The sequence below is a fragment of the Panthera pardus genome, unplaced genomic scaffold (assembly GCF_024362965.1).
Source record: "Panthera pardus isolate Hobbes unplaced genomic scaffold, ASM2436296v1 HiC_scaffold_27, whole genome shotgun sequence".
NCBI classification, from domain to species: domain Eukaryota; kingdom Metazoa; phylum Chordata; class Mammalia; order Carnivora; family Felidae; genus Panthera; species Panthera pardus.
Genome location: NW_026526843.1, coordinates 124,404,904 through 124,419,850, shown reverse-complemented (window position 1 = coordinate 124,419,850; position 14,947 = coordinate 124,404,904). Strand labels below are relative to the sequence as shown.

General features: G+C 51.4%; 1 protein-coding gene across 1 annotated transcript in view; it reads right to left on the bottom strand.

Moving 5' to 3' along the window:
* The window catches only part of LOC128773791 (translation initiation factor IF-2-like), a 189,549-nt gene that overhangs the window by 168,057 nt on the left and 6,545 nt on the right, over positions 1-14,947 (bottom strand). Inside the window, exon 2 of the mRNA XM_053891380.1 lies at positions 12,638-13,213. Coding sequence (XP_053747355.1) covers positions 12,638-13,213 — 576 coding nt within the window. The remainder of the gene's footprint in view (positions 1-12,637; positions 13,214-14,947) is intronic.

The following is a 14,947-nucleotide window of genomic DNA, read 5'->3' as shown; positions in this document are numbered from 1 at the left end:
AGGGCAATTTGGCAGGCAAATCATCAAATGAATAATTACTAGTGTGTCACCCAAAAACAAAGAAGAGGACTCGGGATCAGAGCTGAAGTGATTCACTGGTGTCTGGTTGACCTACTTACAACACAAAGTCAAGACGTGGAAAGACGTGGACACAGCTCAAGGAGTCTGGCTGAGAGCAAAATACTTCAACTTCTCTTTCCTCTCCAAAGAGCAAGGTGCAGGGGCAGATAAAAGATAAAGCACATTCCCAGAGACACTAATTGTAACTAATCTACTATTGGCATTTGCACGTATCGATCTCCGGAGAAGAGAGACAAAGGTTTATAACGTGGGAGAGACAAAGGTTTAGAAGAACACGACAGGAAAAAAAATTCTACTTCCTGTTTCTCCTCTTTACAGTAGGTGCCTTCTATTGCCATAAAGAGAAGCAATTTTTTTTTAAGGAGATAAGTATTTCAGTTTACCAAACGACAAATGAATGTCTATGCAGATCCGTTAATGACACGTGGCATATGTGTCACGTGGCACGTAGAAATGAACAAGAAGCGTTCACCTGTAGGCTTTTGAATTCACTCGCAAGTCTCCCAGTTTCGTTTTACGTACAGACTTATACTGCAAATTCAGTATTCACAAAGGGAAAAATTGATGCGAACACCAAAAATTACACAGAAAAACCAAGGATAACCAACCTATCAACCATTTCAAGTTAAACAAACAAAAAGGCTGATGTGGAAACCCTGCAATGACTTGCGGGTTGACATTTAGTCTCATGAAAACCAAACCTTCAGCCTCCACAGCAAATGAGCTCAGACAAAAGACTTCAAGGGTGAGGAGGCGAGTCTCGGTTCTCACCTCCAGAGCTCACAGTGTAGTCTGAATCGTGAACTTAATTTTTTAAATGTTTATTTATTTATTTTGAGAGAGTGTGCATGTGCTCAAGTGGAGGAGGGGCACAGAGCGGGAGAGGGAGGGAGAGAGAATCTCAAGCAGACTCTGCACTGTCAGCACAGAGCCAGACATGGAGCTTTATGCCACAAACATGACATCGTGACCTGATCGGAAATCAAGAGCTGGACGCTCAACCGACTGAGCCATCCAAGGGCCCCGTGAATTTTTACCTTTACTCTCTGTAACACCAGCAGTACAGCATCAACTAAAGGGAGTTTTGTCTTTAAAAAACAAACAAACAAAAAAAAACAACCTCTGTCATGAAATATTTCTGAAAGTGTGTTAAATAACAACCGTGATCAATGAAACTTGTCTCTGGAAAAAGACCCAACAAGGAAACAGGCAGACTGAAGGTACCTAAGGACTTTCATCACAATCCTGTTCCTGCACCATCTCACCTTGGTTGTCTTCTAAGGTCTGAATCTCTTCAACAAGCCTGTTTCTCAGGAGCCCTGAGGGCAACCATCAATGAGTGCAGCTGATTTATAAACAGAATTAAGTGATTATGAAAACACTGCAGAGTCATGAAATGCGTAAAAAGCACAGCACGCACCTGCAGCGGAGATTCTGTCATCTGGTTCTAAAGCATGAATATTTTTTCAGCTTTTAAAACACACAAAATCCGATAGATCCAAGCATGCACATATACACACACACTCTGGCAGCTAAAGCCAGAGGGGGGAATACATCTGTGTCCGGGGACCCATTCAGCAATGTCTAAATGTTCTTTCATTGCACATCCTAATCAGCGAAAAAGTTTCTAACGTGTGCCCCCAACTCACGAAATTTATTTATTAACTATACACAGCACTCAACCAATTATTACATGCATTTTTCACAGACCACAAAAAGAGACATCTTCTAAGTATCAAGACACAGAGAACGTGGACATTTTCAGTTTCTTCCTACGCCCTAATAAATCTCGCTGTGCACCTGCCCAGAGAACATGAAGTCGACTTGGGGAGGGCACTTTGGGAATTAAAACCTAACACTGCCCCCAACAAAATGTGGAGATTACTGGTTTCAAGGAAATGTACTCAGAAGCCCATGAAATTTATCAGAGACTCCCATGAAATTTATAAGGCAACTCTAATCTCCAAAGGCCTCTCACCTTGTTCTCATCTGGTCTACAATCATTTCTGTCATGCACTAGACACGTAAGATCATTAATTCTTATTTTCATCAACTTCAGAGCTGGGTGTACCTCCAATGTTGTTTCTCTTGGCGAGGGCTTTTCGAAAGCATTTTGCTACAAATCCCTGGAAATGGTTGAAATTGGCACAGAATCACCCCTGCGTCTTAGAAACAAACCGAATGGGTATTTTCTCATAACCAAGTTAAAAGTTAAAGCAAATCATGTCTCCCAGACTGATCTGTGACTGTCAGGAGCTGGCCATCACTGTTGTCAAGTCGGTAACTGAATGCTTGAGTCTTGACCAACACGAGTTGGCATTAAAGCTGTGTGGGTCTCAAGTGCCTGATAAGATTCTGTTGGAAAAAGAACCTAAGGCAGGGACCCAAGTTTAATCCGTTCCCCACACGAACCAAATGGTAGAGACATCAATTCTCAACTCAACTGCTTTTATCAAATACAACGTACCACTCTGCAACCACCTGGAACCCTACTTTTTTACAACCGCCTGGAACTTTATCAGTGCTGGGAATTAGGTTTGCATACTGATGCAACAGCCTTCTGCACGGCATGACTTCGGTGACAGACTTCCTGTCCACGGTCTCGTTTCTCCTCTTCAAATGGATGTCAAGATTACAAGACAACTGGAGGAACAGCGCTGACCCGGTTAAGACTAAGTACTCCCTGCAACGCACCAGAACAGAGATCACTGCTCAGGGGTGCTGAATTTTTCTCCACTTCTTATGACCATTGATACGGTCTTACAGTATTAAAGTTTTTGTTATTTGTGATTTAATAAAATAGCATCGCATATAGTAAGCTTCTTTTTGTCCACGTTTCCACCTACTGGGATATTCAAACAAGCGGAAACGTTTGCAGAACAGAACAATACCAGAACTGAACCATACCAGATGTTTGCACAGACTCTTGATCATAGGAAGAAATGTAGCGCTGTGAGAAATGAAGTGTCCCCTTAAACTCACTCCAACTTGGGTGATGCTGGTTACCTAGTTCTCAGTAGACTTTAGGAAAGTTTTCAATTTCTTAGAAAGTGGGAAGGTAATCAGGCTTGGGGGGGGTGGGGAGCCCTCAACACCTCCCTCTGCATCTGCACTCCTGTGGGGGTTGATGGGAAAGTGCTCCACGATGGCTATCTAGGGTCATATTCTGGGTTCCAGGTTCCAGGGAAGCAACGAAGAAAACACACTTTCTTCAAAGCCTTCTGGCTGCATCCACCAGAGGGGGGAAGGGGGAATCACAAGAATTCAAAGCAGACAAAGTTTTCAAGGAATAAACACTGTGAATTTTACCATAAGCATTGTTTGTGCTTTACAATGTCTCTTGAGATTGGGAAACCACAAAACGCATACAAATTATTCAGAGTCACCCAACAGCCCAAAGTATTTTCTGATTCGATGTGTACTGTGTTAAACAAAATATATAACTAAGTTATCAACGTTAAGTCAAAATCACCTATTTCGCTAGTGGATAGAGTGACAGTCAAAGCAGGGGACATAAATAAACACCAGTTTACTTATACTTTTTAATATAATCCTTAACCATTCTTTTAAAAAAAAATGGGGTAGGGGCGCCTGGGTGGCTCAGTCGGTCGGGCGTCTGCCTTCGGCTCAGGTCATGATCTCATGGTTTGTGAGTTTGAGCCCGAGTCAGGCTCCGTGCTGTCAGGCTCCATGGAGCCTACTTGGGATTCTCTCTCTCCCTCTCTCTCTACCCCTCCCCCGCTCACGTGTGCACGTGCTCTCGCTCTCTCTCAAAATAAACACTTTTTTTAAGTTTTAAAAAGATAGCTGCCCCAACACACGAGTAATATCCGTTTTCCAAATTAAAATCTCCCCACAAGATAGAAGTCTCCAGATCAGCTCACCTGCGCTGACTCCACCTCTAGAGGTGAGGACTCGCACAGGTTTTAAACGATGTCACGCAAGCAGGCGGACCACCCAGGGCAGGATCTGGCCAAAGCCAAACACCAAGCCCATTCCTCTAGAAAACATGCCGTCTCCTATGAGACCACAAAAACTGAAATTACAGCCTAAAGCACAGGTCAACAACTACAGAGACGCACAGACATAGGAATTCATTTTATTTCTACAACAAAGTGATGCAAATACAACTATATTTTTAGCTTGTTTTCTTTTCCAATTACTACCCCCATTGGCAAAAAACGCAACAACTCCACGCGTGGGTCTTGTTTTTTGAAACCGAAGACAGGACTTTATAACTCACTGACACAGTTCACATACTAAGCGTGTTTGGGGGGGTGAGGCAGAAATATTCAGGAAACGTTTTTCTGAAAGTGCATCAGAAAACATCCCATTTCAACTCATCTGGCGGCGAGGACTAACCAGTACAGGAAAAGAGCAGAAGATCTTTGGCTGCCCCAACAAGACACCTGGTATCCTGACTCCATGGCTTCCTACAAATATTAAAAAGCAGTAAGGGTTTCTTCTCCCTGCTTTTGATAATACCCACAGTGCAAACCCTGCTGTTCTGAGGCAAACACACAGGGCCATGTGTGCGAAAGTGTGAAGTTCATGTGCCATCAGAGAGAAACACAAAGGAAGGTGCTGGGAGAGTGGAAGGGTTTTCCATGAGGCATCTGATCCAGAGTTGAAACGCAATTACCAAGACCCAGTGGGCAGAGCTGTTGGGTGAGCACTTCAGTTAGTGGTGGGGGCCGGGTGACTATGGAGGGAAGCACCACAGGTGCCTCTGGGGTGATAGACTTGTACCGTATCCATCTTTTGGTGTTGGTTACACAAAGCTACGCGTGTAGTGAAATTCACAAAACTGTACACAGGAAGAGAGAATAACCAATCTTATAGAACGATATGAAAAATTATATATAAAGACATATATAAGCAGCAGTGAAATTCAACTTAAGGTGGGGAGGGGGTGGGGAGGAAGAGATAAGGAAAAGGAAGCAAGCGCTGGAGACCATCCTAACTAATAAAGATGCATTTGCACACCCAATTCCCAACCTCGGAGTGGAGGAAGGTATCGGCAGGCGGGGCTCCAGGCAGGATAATAATCCTATCTCCTTTAATGCCACAAGCCTGAGAAATAGATTCTATTTTCTCTCTCTCTAAATGAGAAAACTAATGCTAGAGAAAGAAACTGATCTGCCCAAAGAGGCGGGCAGCGCAAGGCAAGCTGTCTACAGACGAAGTTCCCCCCACAGCTGCGTCACCTGCCCCACGGCCACCAAGGGCCCAGAAGACACCCGTGCAGGCCAGGCCTGGTGCTCCTCTGGGCTCACTGGCGGGCTCAGGATGACCAGACACACAGCAGGACCGGACTCTAGACACTAACAGGGCACCTCTTCCAGGGGATCCTTGGAAAATGTAGATCCACGTCTGGCTGCCCCAGTTTGTGAAGTTCGAGAGTCAGAGAACGGATGGACACAGAGGCAGCACCGAGTCCCGAGAGCGGCCGAAACTTCACTCACTCGCCCCCACGCTCACGAGCTCCTGCACAGCCTGTAGTACTGGGGTAACTTCAACTCCAGGGTGACCCCCATGTCACTGCATAAACACGAGACAGGTGCCATTTTTTCCAGAATAAGTAGCGTCAGTACACAGAAGCTGACCCAAAGTGAGACCTAGCAAATGCACGACATCCATAGAACCAAGAGGAAAAAGTCCAGAAACACGCCTTCAAGAAACACCTGCATCTGGGGTCTCTGAACTCCTGGTGTTGAGGCGGAGCTTGGGCAACGACACGACACGACACGACACGACACGACACCACACACACACACACACACACACACGGCCCTCTTGGTCTTTTCATTCCGTCTTCGAAGTGCACTCAGCCTGTCTCCTCTTCCCCTGTGAGCACTGCAAACTTCCTGTCTCAATCTGCCAGAGGATGTAATTCACTTCCTAACAGATTCCCAAAACGGACAGGTGTGCCTTGAGAACACAGAACGTGACGGGCGCCTGGGTGGCTCAGTCGGTTAAGCATCCGACTCTTCACTTCGGCTCAGATCATGATCTCATACAGGGTTCATGAGTCCGAGCCCCACACAGGCCTCTGTGCTGGCAGTGCAGAGCCTGCTTGGGATTCCCTCTCTCTGCCCTCCCCAGCTTGCACTCTCTCAAAATAAAAACCTAAAAACAAAGAAAAAAAGGGAACACAGAACTTGATACACAGGTTTTTCTTGGTACCCACCTTCCCCCCGCCCCCTACTCTTTCCCCAACAGGATTGTATGCGGTTTAACTCAGGGTTGGTGTCCCCACCTGGGCACCACTGGCATTTGGGTGCCCATCATTCCTCATGGTGGGGACTGTCCTGTGCAATGTAGGCTATTCGGCAGCATCCACAGACCGCCCCCCCTCCCCGCCCCCTGCAGATGCCAGGAGCACCACCATGCCCTTCCCCCAAGCTGTGACAACTGAAAACATTTCTAAACATTGCCAAACACCTTTGAAAGTAGGAGGCTGAAATGCCCTGAGAACCATGAGTTCATTCAAGATCCTAGAGCTGAGGGCTCCAAGCCCAGTTCCCATAAAGCATCCCCTGCCTTCACCTCAGAAGACGTTCCTTTCTTTTGCACCTGTGTATCATCCCATCGCCACCTCTGCTCCCGTCTGCCAAGAACAAACATAAGCAAAAGAAATGGCACCCGGCTTCCTCTGCGAAATTAAAAAACATCTTTGCCAGTGTATTAACTTTAAATTTGCCCCAATTTTGTCTTTTCTTACTGGGTTCCAGGACACGTCTGCAGTCTTCACTCACAGCAGATTCTCAATAAGCATTTAACAGCAGCGATATGGGGACAAACCCGTCCACTCAAGTGAACACAACCATGTATTTCTTTTAATGTTTATTTATTTTTGTGAGAGAGAGTGCGAGCAGGGAAGGGGCAGACAGAGAGGGGGACCGAGGATCCGAAGCGGGTTCTGTGGTGACAACAGCGAGACCAATGTGGGGCTGGAACCCCCGAACCACAAAATCACGACCTGAGCCAAAGTCAGATGCTCAACCGACTGAGCCACCCAGGGGCCCCAAGTGAACACGACCGTCTTTAGTCAAGTTCCCCGCACCCTGGTCACAAAGCCACCCGGGGAAGCGAATTCCTTGATGGCTGCGTTTTTCCCCTGAGGTTTTGAACTCATTTTCTCAGATGAGGCTCTCTTTGCCTACATAAACATGTTGACTTCGCCAGTCCCTTCCCACACCCAGTTTTTATTTTGGCTTTGTTGCGTCTCATCTGGCCGATCTGGCCAGTGTAGTTTGGTCAAACCCCAGGGAAAGGATGTGGGTGGTGGGGGAAGGCCGAGGAGGGCAAGACCCGAGGGGGAAACTCACATCCAGTCTCCCACTCAAGAGGTCAGTTACTTCCTTCAATACTAAAAATAGTTGGGGGGGGGGGGGGTAGTTTATCTCCAAGTTACAAAAAAAAGTGTTTACAAAATGACTTTAGCCTTGCTTCCCAATTGAAACTATATTTTATTTTTTTTCAACGTTTTTTATTTATTTTTGGGACAGAGAGAGACAGAGCATGAACAGGGGAGGGGCAGAGAGAGAGGGAGACACAGAATCGGAAACAGGCTCCAGGCTCCGAGCCATCAGCCCAGAGCCTGACGCGGGGCTCGAACTCACGGACCCCGAGATCGTGACCTGGCTGAAGTCGGACGCTTAACCGACTGCGCCACCCAGGCGCCCCGAAACTATATTTTAAAAGTCTTTAGGGGCAGGGCGCCTGGGTGGCTCAGTCAGTTGAGAGTCAGACTTCAGTTCAGGTCCTGATCTCCTGGTTCATGAGTTGGAGACTGACAGTGAGGAGCCTGCTTGGGATTTATTCTCTATCTCTGTCTCTCATTCTCTCCCTGCCCCTCTCCACTTGTGAGTAAGTGCTTCCTCTCAGGAGGGAAAGAAAAAAAAAAACTTTAAAAAATAAAAGTCTTTTTTTTTTTTAATTATTTTTTAACATTTACTTTTGAAAGACAGAGCGCGAGCGGGGGTGGGGGGCAGGGAGAGAGGGAAACACAGAATCCGAAACAGGCTCCAGGCTCCGAGTTGTCAGCATAGAGCCCGACTCGCAGCTCGAACTCAGGGCTCAAACTCGTGAACCGCGAGATGACCTAAGCTGAAGTCAGACTCTCAACCGACTGAGCCACCCAGGTACCCCTATAAACAAAAGTCTTCAGGGGTGAAAGGCCAACAACTTATTGTATGTTCCACTTTTTTTTTTTTTTAAGAGGGGAAGAGAGGGCAAACGCCAGGATTAGGAAACCACCGCTGAGACAGCGTCCTGTCGCACCAAAGAGCCATCGGGGCTGCGGTCTAGGCCAGATCGGCCTGCCAGTGCCTCGTGCGCAGACCCCAGGAATCCGGAACCCCCAGCGGGAAGTAGGCAGGGGGCAGCCCCAGGTGAGCTGAGCTGAGCTGCTCACCGGCCCACCAGGTAACTGAGAATCAGAAGGCTTCCGTGGGCCTGGCCTCCTCCTGCGAAGACCCTTCTTCCACCTCTGGAAGACAATCAGGGACATCCTAGGTATTTCGTAAGTACTTTCTGCCAAAAGCTGACAGGTCACGCCAGAGCCCTGAAGAAACAAAAGTAAGTGAGTACAAATGGCAGAAAGGTGATCTGGGAAGTCACCTCTCTCTCTGGCAGACACAAAATTGGTTTTCCCCCCACGCTCATTTACAAATAAAATTTCTAGCCAATTACTATAAAAAATACAAAGAGCTGTGCAAAGATCACAGCAACTAATAAAAATAACATCCTGACTCAGGGACCTGGTGTACAGGAAACAGCTAGTACTCAGCCATTAAAAAAAAAAAAAAAAAAAATACTCTTGACGATTGTGAAATCTCACTCTGTTGGAAGGATTCCTTATCTGCCTTTTTAATACGGAAGATTTTGACCTCAAGAGACTGAACCTCAAAACTAAGACTTATCAGGTCGGGGGTGGGGGGCTGAAAGCCTGTGGTATCCACAGCAAACAGAGGCTAAAACACATCACACATGGCCGCACCCTCAATCACCCACACAGGGCCTCACCGATGCTGACAAGTTGGGCTCCACCATCCCAAGGACAGTCCCCACCATCCGCGTAGGCAGGCACCTTGGGGCCTGGCTAATGGCTATACCTTTCTTCAGGTGGGGAAAAAGGACGCATGGAGATGAGAGGCTACTGGCCTCACCCAAGGTTAAACACTCAGTGGGAGACTCGGGCTTGCGGTTCCGGTTTTCTAATTCAGAACTGGTCCAAAGCACCTCAATCCAAAATCGCTGTCAATTTCAGATCAAGATTCCATTCACTGGAGGGGCCTGGCTGGCTCAGTTGGTAGAGCGTTCGACTCTTGATCCCAGGGGGTGAATTCAAGCCCCACATTGGGCATGAAGCCCACTTTAAAAAAACAACAAAAACAAATAACAATCCATTCACTGAAATCACTTTCCTGGGTAAATCATGGCTGAAATGGGTCTTTCGTTTTTTTTTAAAGGTTTATCTGTGAATTATTTCAAATTTTAACAACTTCTCCCCTCCCCCTACAAAAAGTACACCGACTTTTATTAATATTTCCTTGCAGTAACTATAGAGTAGCACCCTCTAAGAAAACTTTCCGCATGTCCTGTGCTGGCTCAGATAGTGGCCACTGGCCACAGGCATCTACCGAGCATGTGAGTTATCGCTACAGGAACTCAACAGAATTGTTTATTTTATTTAGTTTTAATTAATTTGAATCTAAATATTCACATGTGGCTAGTGCTTACTATACTGGTCAGTGAAACTATAGAAAGCAGTCCCGGGGCGCCTGGGTGGCGCAGTCGGTTAAGCGTCCGACTTCAGCCAGGTCACGATCTCGCGGTCCGTGAGTTCGAGCCCCGCGTCGGGCTCTGGGCTGACGGCTTGGAGCCTGGAGCCTGTTTCCGATTCTGTGTCTCCCTCTCTCTCTGCCCCTCCCCTGTTCATGCTCTGTCTCTCTCTATCCCAAAAAAAATAAAATAAAATAAAATAAAAAGTTGAAAAAAAAAAAAAAAAAAAAAAAAAGAAAGCAGTCCCTCCGCTGAGGTCGATGTTTCCTGACTCACTGGAACCCCTGGGCCTGTATCTCTGAACAGATTTCAATGTACGTTCTCATTCGTGAATGCGTGCATGTCATTTTAAGGAACTTTAGGTCTCCAAATGTGAAAATTCGTGCTAGGTAAACAGGAAAACAGGAACTCCAAGCATAAGAGCTGGGCTTCAAGAATCAGACAATCCTTCCTCCCCTAAATGTTAGCAACTCGGTGTCCCCTACAGCAGGATGGCAAGAAGTACCACACACAGGGGCATCAAGTGCCTGTAAAATCCTCAGTGCGTGGCCTTCAAGTAACGCGTAGACAATTATTCGATTTGCTAACAGGAACAACTAAAATTTACAGGCAACTTTATAGTTTCCAGAAAACATACACACACACGTTCTTTCTTTCTCTCCCTCCCAGCACTCAATGAGCACCAGGATTTCAAGTCTCATTTCTGCACACATAGAAAGGACACTCAGAAAAGCTGCAGACCTTCAAGGTCAGCAGCAGAGTGTTAAGAGGGTGGACCCTTTCGCTACTTCAAGCCAAATGGGGACAAAGGCTGGTTTCTAGCCAAGCAAGGTGTCCTGACAGAGCTGGGTCCAAGGGCTCTGTCCACCTCTCTGCAGGCTCTGGAGCCCACTGAACTCCTCCTAACGGCCCATTCAGGCAAACATCACACAGAGGAGGGAGCCCGAAGTTCCCACAGGTAGAGATGAGATTCAACACTAACAGCACCTGCGCACCATCCTTCCCCAACCCCCTAACACATGCGTGCATTCAGGAGCACTGAGGTTTGCGAAATTTAAATGGGGGTGTTGGTAATTACTGGACTGACCAAGCTGTGGATAAAAGCAGAAAGAAAAGCCAATCCCAGAGGATCCACTGACACTGGCCCCACAGGGCACGCCACCAAACAAAATACCCAAAATCTCCCATTTTTGTCCCACAGGTGCACATTTCATTTAAGAGCTGGAATCTCCTTGAGGGCTATTTTAGCAACTGGGTCAAATTATAAACTTCAACTTTTATCCCTAGATTAGTTATCCAGCTGGGTGGTTTTCCAGGACGATCTGCAGCACATTTGAAACGTTAACATCCTTTAAAACTAAAGTGTCATCTCGATGTCTTAATTGTGCCAAACTCAACATTCTTGCCTACGCGCCCCCCTCCCCCCCCCCCCCCCATCATCTCTTTTCCAGGAATGACTAGTTGTAAACTTTTCATAAAATCGTCAAGAGCCATTTGCTACCCGGAAACCAACGCTCGGGACCTGAGGAGGGCTCTCCCCGTCCCAGCTAGAGTCCCGCCCCTCCCCTTCCAGGTTAAACTAGGGACTCAGGCGGCACTTCAGGAGAAAAACAGCCAGAAGTCGGGTAAAGCCACATGTGACAATGCAAACCAGAAACAGTCGAGGATGCGACAGCAAGCGAGTTTTTGTTTCTTTCTGGGTTCTGCTCCACAACATTACCGACTAAGAGGAGGAAAAAAAACACACACACACACCACCGACTCTAACTTTGTGGAATTTCCAAGGCAGTTGGCTCGGAGAATGCCAGGCCGTGCAGCGAGTCCGGGCCGAGGCCTGACCGCGCGCGCAGGCGACGCACGTGAAGTCCAGGCCCTACCCCAGCGCGGGCGGGCCTCTAGCGACCCCAAATTGTCATATACCAGACGGTCACCGACACCCGAAGGCACACCCCCACGCCGTTCCGAGCACCGCCCCCCCATAGGGATAGTCCCCCTGGAGTGCCCAGCTCAACACACCGAAGGGGGGCCACCCCTCCCCCCTCCACCTCCTACCCCTCCCGCCCCCCCCCACCCCGCCGAGCCCGGGAGCAACAGGTCTGCACCCTCTCCAGGCCGCACTCGGCGCTCCCCGCCTGACCAAGGGCGCCCCCCGCCCTCCACCCACCGATGTCGCCCCTAGCCGGGTCCCCTCGCTCGGGCCGGGGAGCTCCCGACTTCCTTGACAGTTTCTGCCTCTCGGAAACTGAGCGGCGGCCGGGCCCGCGCCGCCGCCTCGCCCGCCACTCACTCCACCGCGCGCCGCCGCGCTTCCAGCCGGTCCCGGGCGGGCTGGCCGGCGCCCGGGGATGAATGGGGCGCCCCTCCCCCACGGGGGGATCCCGCGGCGGCGCAGGTTCGCCCCGCCAGCCCCAGAAGACACAGACAAAGGGGCGCCGGGGGACAGCCCGAGCGCTTCCCCAAACTTACCGGCCGCCTCCCCTCCCCAAACAGAGCCCCCCCCACCCCCCGCGCGCCAGCCTCCGCCCGCCCCCGACGCGCCGGCACTTTGGGGAGCGGCCACATCGGGGTATTGTTCAGCCTGCAGGGAGCGCGCCGCACCCCTGCCCGAGCCCTGGGGACAGTTGGGGACCTGCCCCTCCAGAGCCCCGGCGGCGGGCGGAGCGTGCGGGCGCCCCGAGCCGCCCGCCAGCACCCCCCCCCCCCACCCCCACCGGAGAAGTTTGCGCCCCCTGCCCCGCGCCCGGCCGGCCGAGCCCCGCGCACTCACCTCGCCGCCGGCAGCGCAACTTGTGGCGGCGCCGCCGCGCTCCGAGCCTCCCTGCCGCCGGCCGTCGCCGAGCCCGGGCCGTGCCGCGGCCGAGGAGGGCCCGGCGCCCCGGAGCAGCCTCGCGCCGCCCCCGGGCCGCCCCCGCCCCGCCGCCGCGAGTCCCCGAGAGGCGCGGGCGCTGGAAAGTTTCGGGTGCCGAATGGCGGCCGAGGGCGCTGCGGCGGCGGCGGCGGGGCGGGGGCGCTGGCGGCTCCTCGCTCCCGAGAGCGGAGAGTGGGGGGGGCTGGGGCGGGAGCGGCGGCGGCGGCGGCGGCGAGAGAGGGCGGGACGGCGGGAGGGACCGGCACGGGCAGTGACCTCCGCCGGGGCGGGGGAACGGCCGCCAGCGCGCCGACCCCGGCCGGGAGGACTGCCAGGGGGGGCCGCCTCCGCCGCCCCGGCCGGCCCCTCCCCCCAAGGCCAGGGCCCCGGGGGGGGGGGGGGGGGGAGGGGAGCGCGCCCCAACCCCCCCAGCCCGTCCCCTCCCCCACGGGCGGGGGAGGGGAGCCCGCGTCCATTCGGCCCCGCCCCTAAGCCCTGGGGGGGGGGGCCCAGTCCCAAACCTGCCCCTCCCCCACGGCCGGGGGAGGGGCCTCCAGGGCCGCCCCTCCCCCCACGCTGAAGGGGGTGAGAGTCCGCGCCCCCACGCAGCTTCTAGAGAGGCCGGGCGTCCTAATCCGGCCCCTCCCTCACGATGGGGGAACCTGCGACCCTACACCGCCCTCGAGTCTAAACTCTGCCCTCGCCCCCACGCCTAGGGTGGGTGAGGGGAACCCGGGCCTCTCCCTTTCCCAGTGGCCTCCCTGGGAGATGAAGGGAACACGGGCCTACCCCCACGCAGTCCTATTCCCAAACCCAGCCTTTCCCCCACTACCCAGAGGGTACAGGAATCCGGGCCACCACCCCCGCGGTTTCCAGGGGGGAGGGGAACCCAAGCCACTGCTAGTGTGTTACCCTCCCCCACCTCAAAGCAGCAGCTGCTCAGCTACCCTAACAGCCCCCTGCAACCTGCCCGAGGGTGCATCTCTCTCCAAACCGGCGGCTTAGAGGACACCCCAAAAGCCTCTTCCCCCTCCCAAAAACGTGGGGGCTCAGGCGGAGCCTCGACCTGTGCAAAACACCTCCCGGGAAAATCCAGAAATGCTCGTGGAGAAAGAAACTCAGACACACGAAGGTGGAGGCCAGGACCTCGGGTGTGGGGGCCTCTGGAGTTGGGGGTACCTGGGCTCTGGGGCCTTCTCACTCCCGACCCTCACCCCACCCCACCCCACCCCACCCATAGGCTTTGCAAAGGGTTTTACGTTGCTGAGGCTTACTTGGCCCAGCCCCAGTGCATTAAAGTCCCCAGAGCTCCTTCCTCCCTTCCAGTTTGAAGACCCCTGACCACATCGCGTCCCTTAATTCAATTAATCAGATAACCGCGCCCACCACCCAGTACTTCGGGGTCTGCTTTGTTGAATATTTTAAGATAAGTTTGCCCCTCCCTTTGGGGTATAATGAGCTTTGCGCTAAGAGCTCAGTACACTCAGCATTTTAAACCGTAACCTCACTTGCTCCTTTCTGGGACACTGGACCATTTGTTGTTCAGGTTGTAGGCGCGGGGGGACTGAGGGGGGGGAGGGGGGGCGCCGGAGGTGAGTTTTTAAGGGGCTGGACCTCCATCAAAAAGGCGGACCTAAAAATCACCCGGCCAAATATTGCTGTAAAACGTCAATGATGTAAAACGACTGTTGCAACACCATTATTAGAGCACATCAATAAAAAATACACACTTACACAGTCTCCATAATTGTGAATCAGCAGAATAGATTGTGTCTTATTATGTATCAGTTGCCAATCAAGGCCCCCCAAAAGGACGTGGTGGGGCCTTCCCTTGAGCCTGCCCTTCGTTGCTCCCCGGCTCCCTGGGCTTGTGCGGACTGATGCTGAGGTATTACATGCAATCGAAAAACCAAGGGTGCAATTGAAAGCCCGAGCAAGCTCATGATGCAACCCTGCCCGGGTTACACGTGCTTCCCTTCCCCCACCGCCTGCTGGTGGGAGCGCTGCGTTTTTTCCGCCTGTAGGGTCACATTGTGGTTGATTGATTCTCCTTTCGCCTTGCTCAGTCATTCAGATTTGGAAAGTAAATAACAAGTTGACATCATTACAGCTCTCGGCTTTACGGGGACGCGGCCCTCGGCTACCGCACACTCTCGAGTAGCCGCGCAGCCAAACGAGCCCTCTGGCTTGCTGGGCTTGCCTGTCGTTAGTTGCTTGGAAATTCCGAAC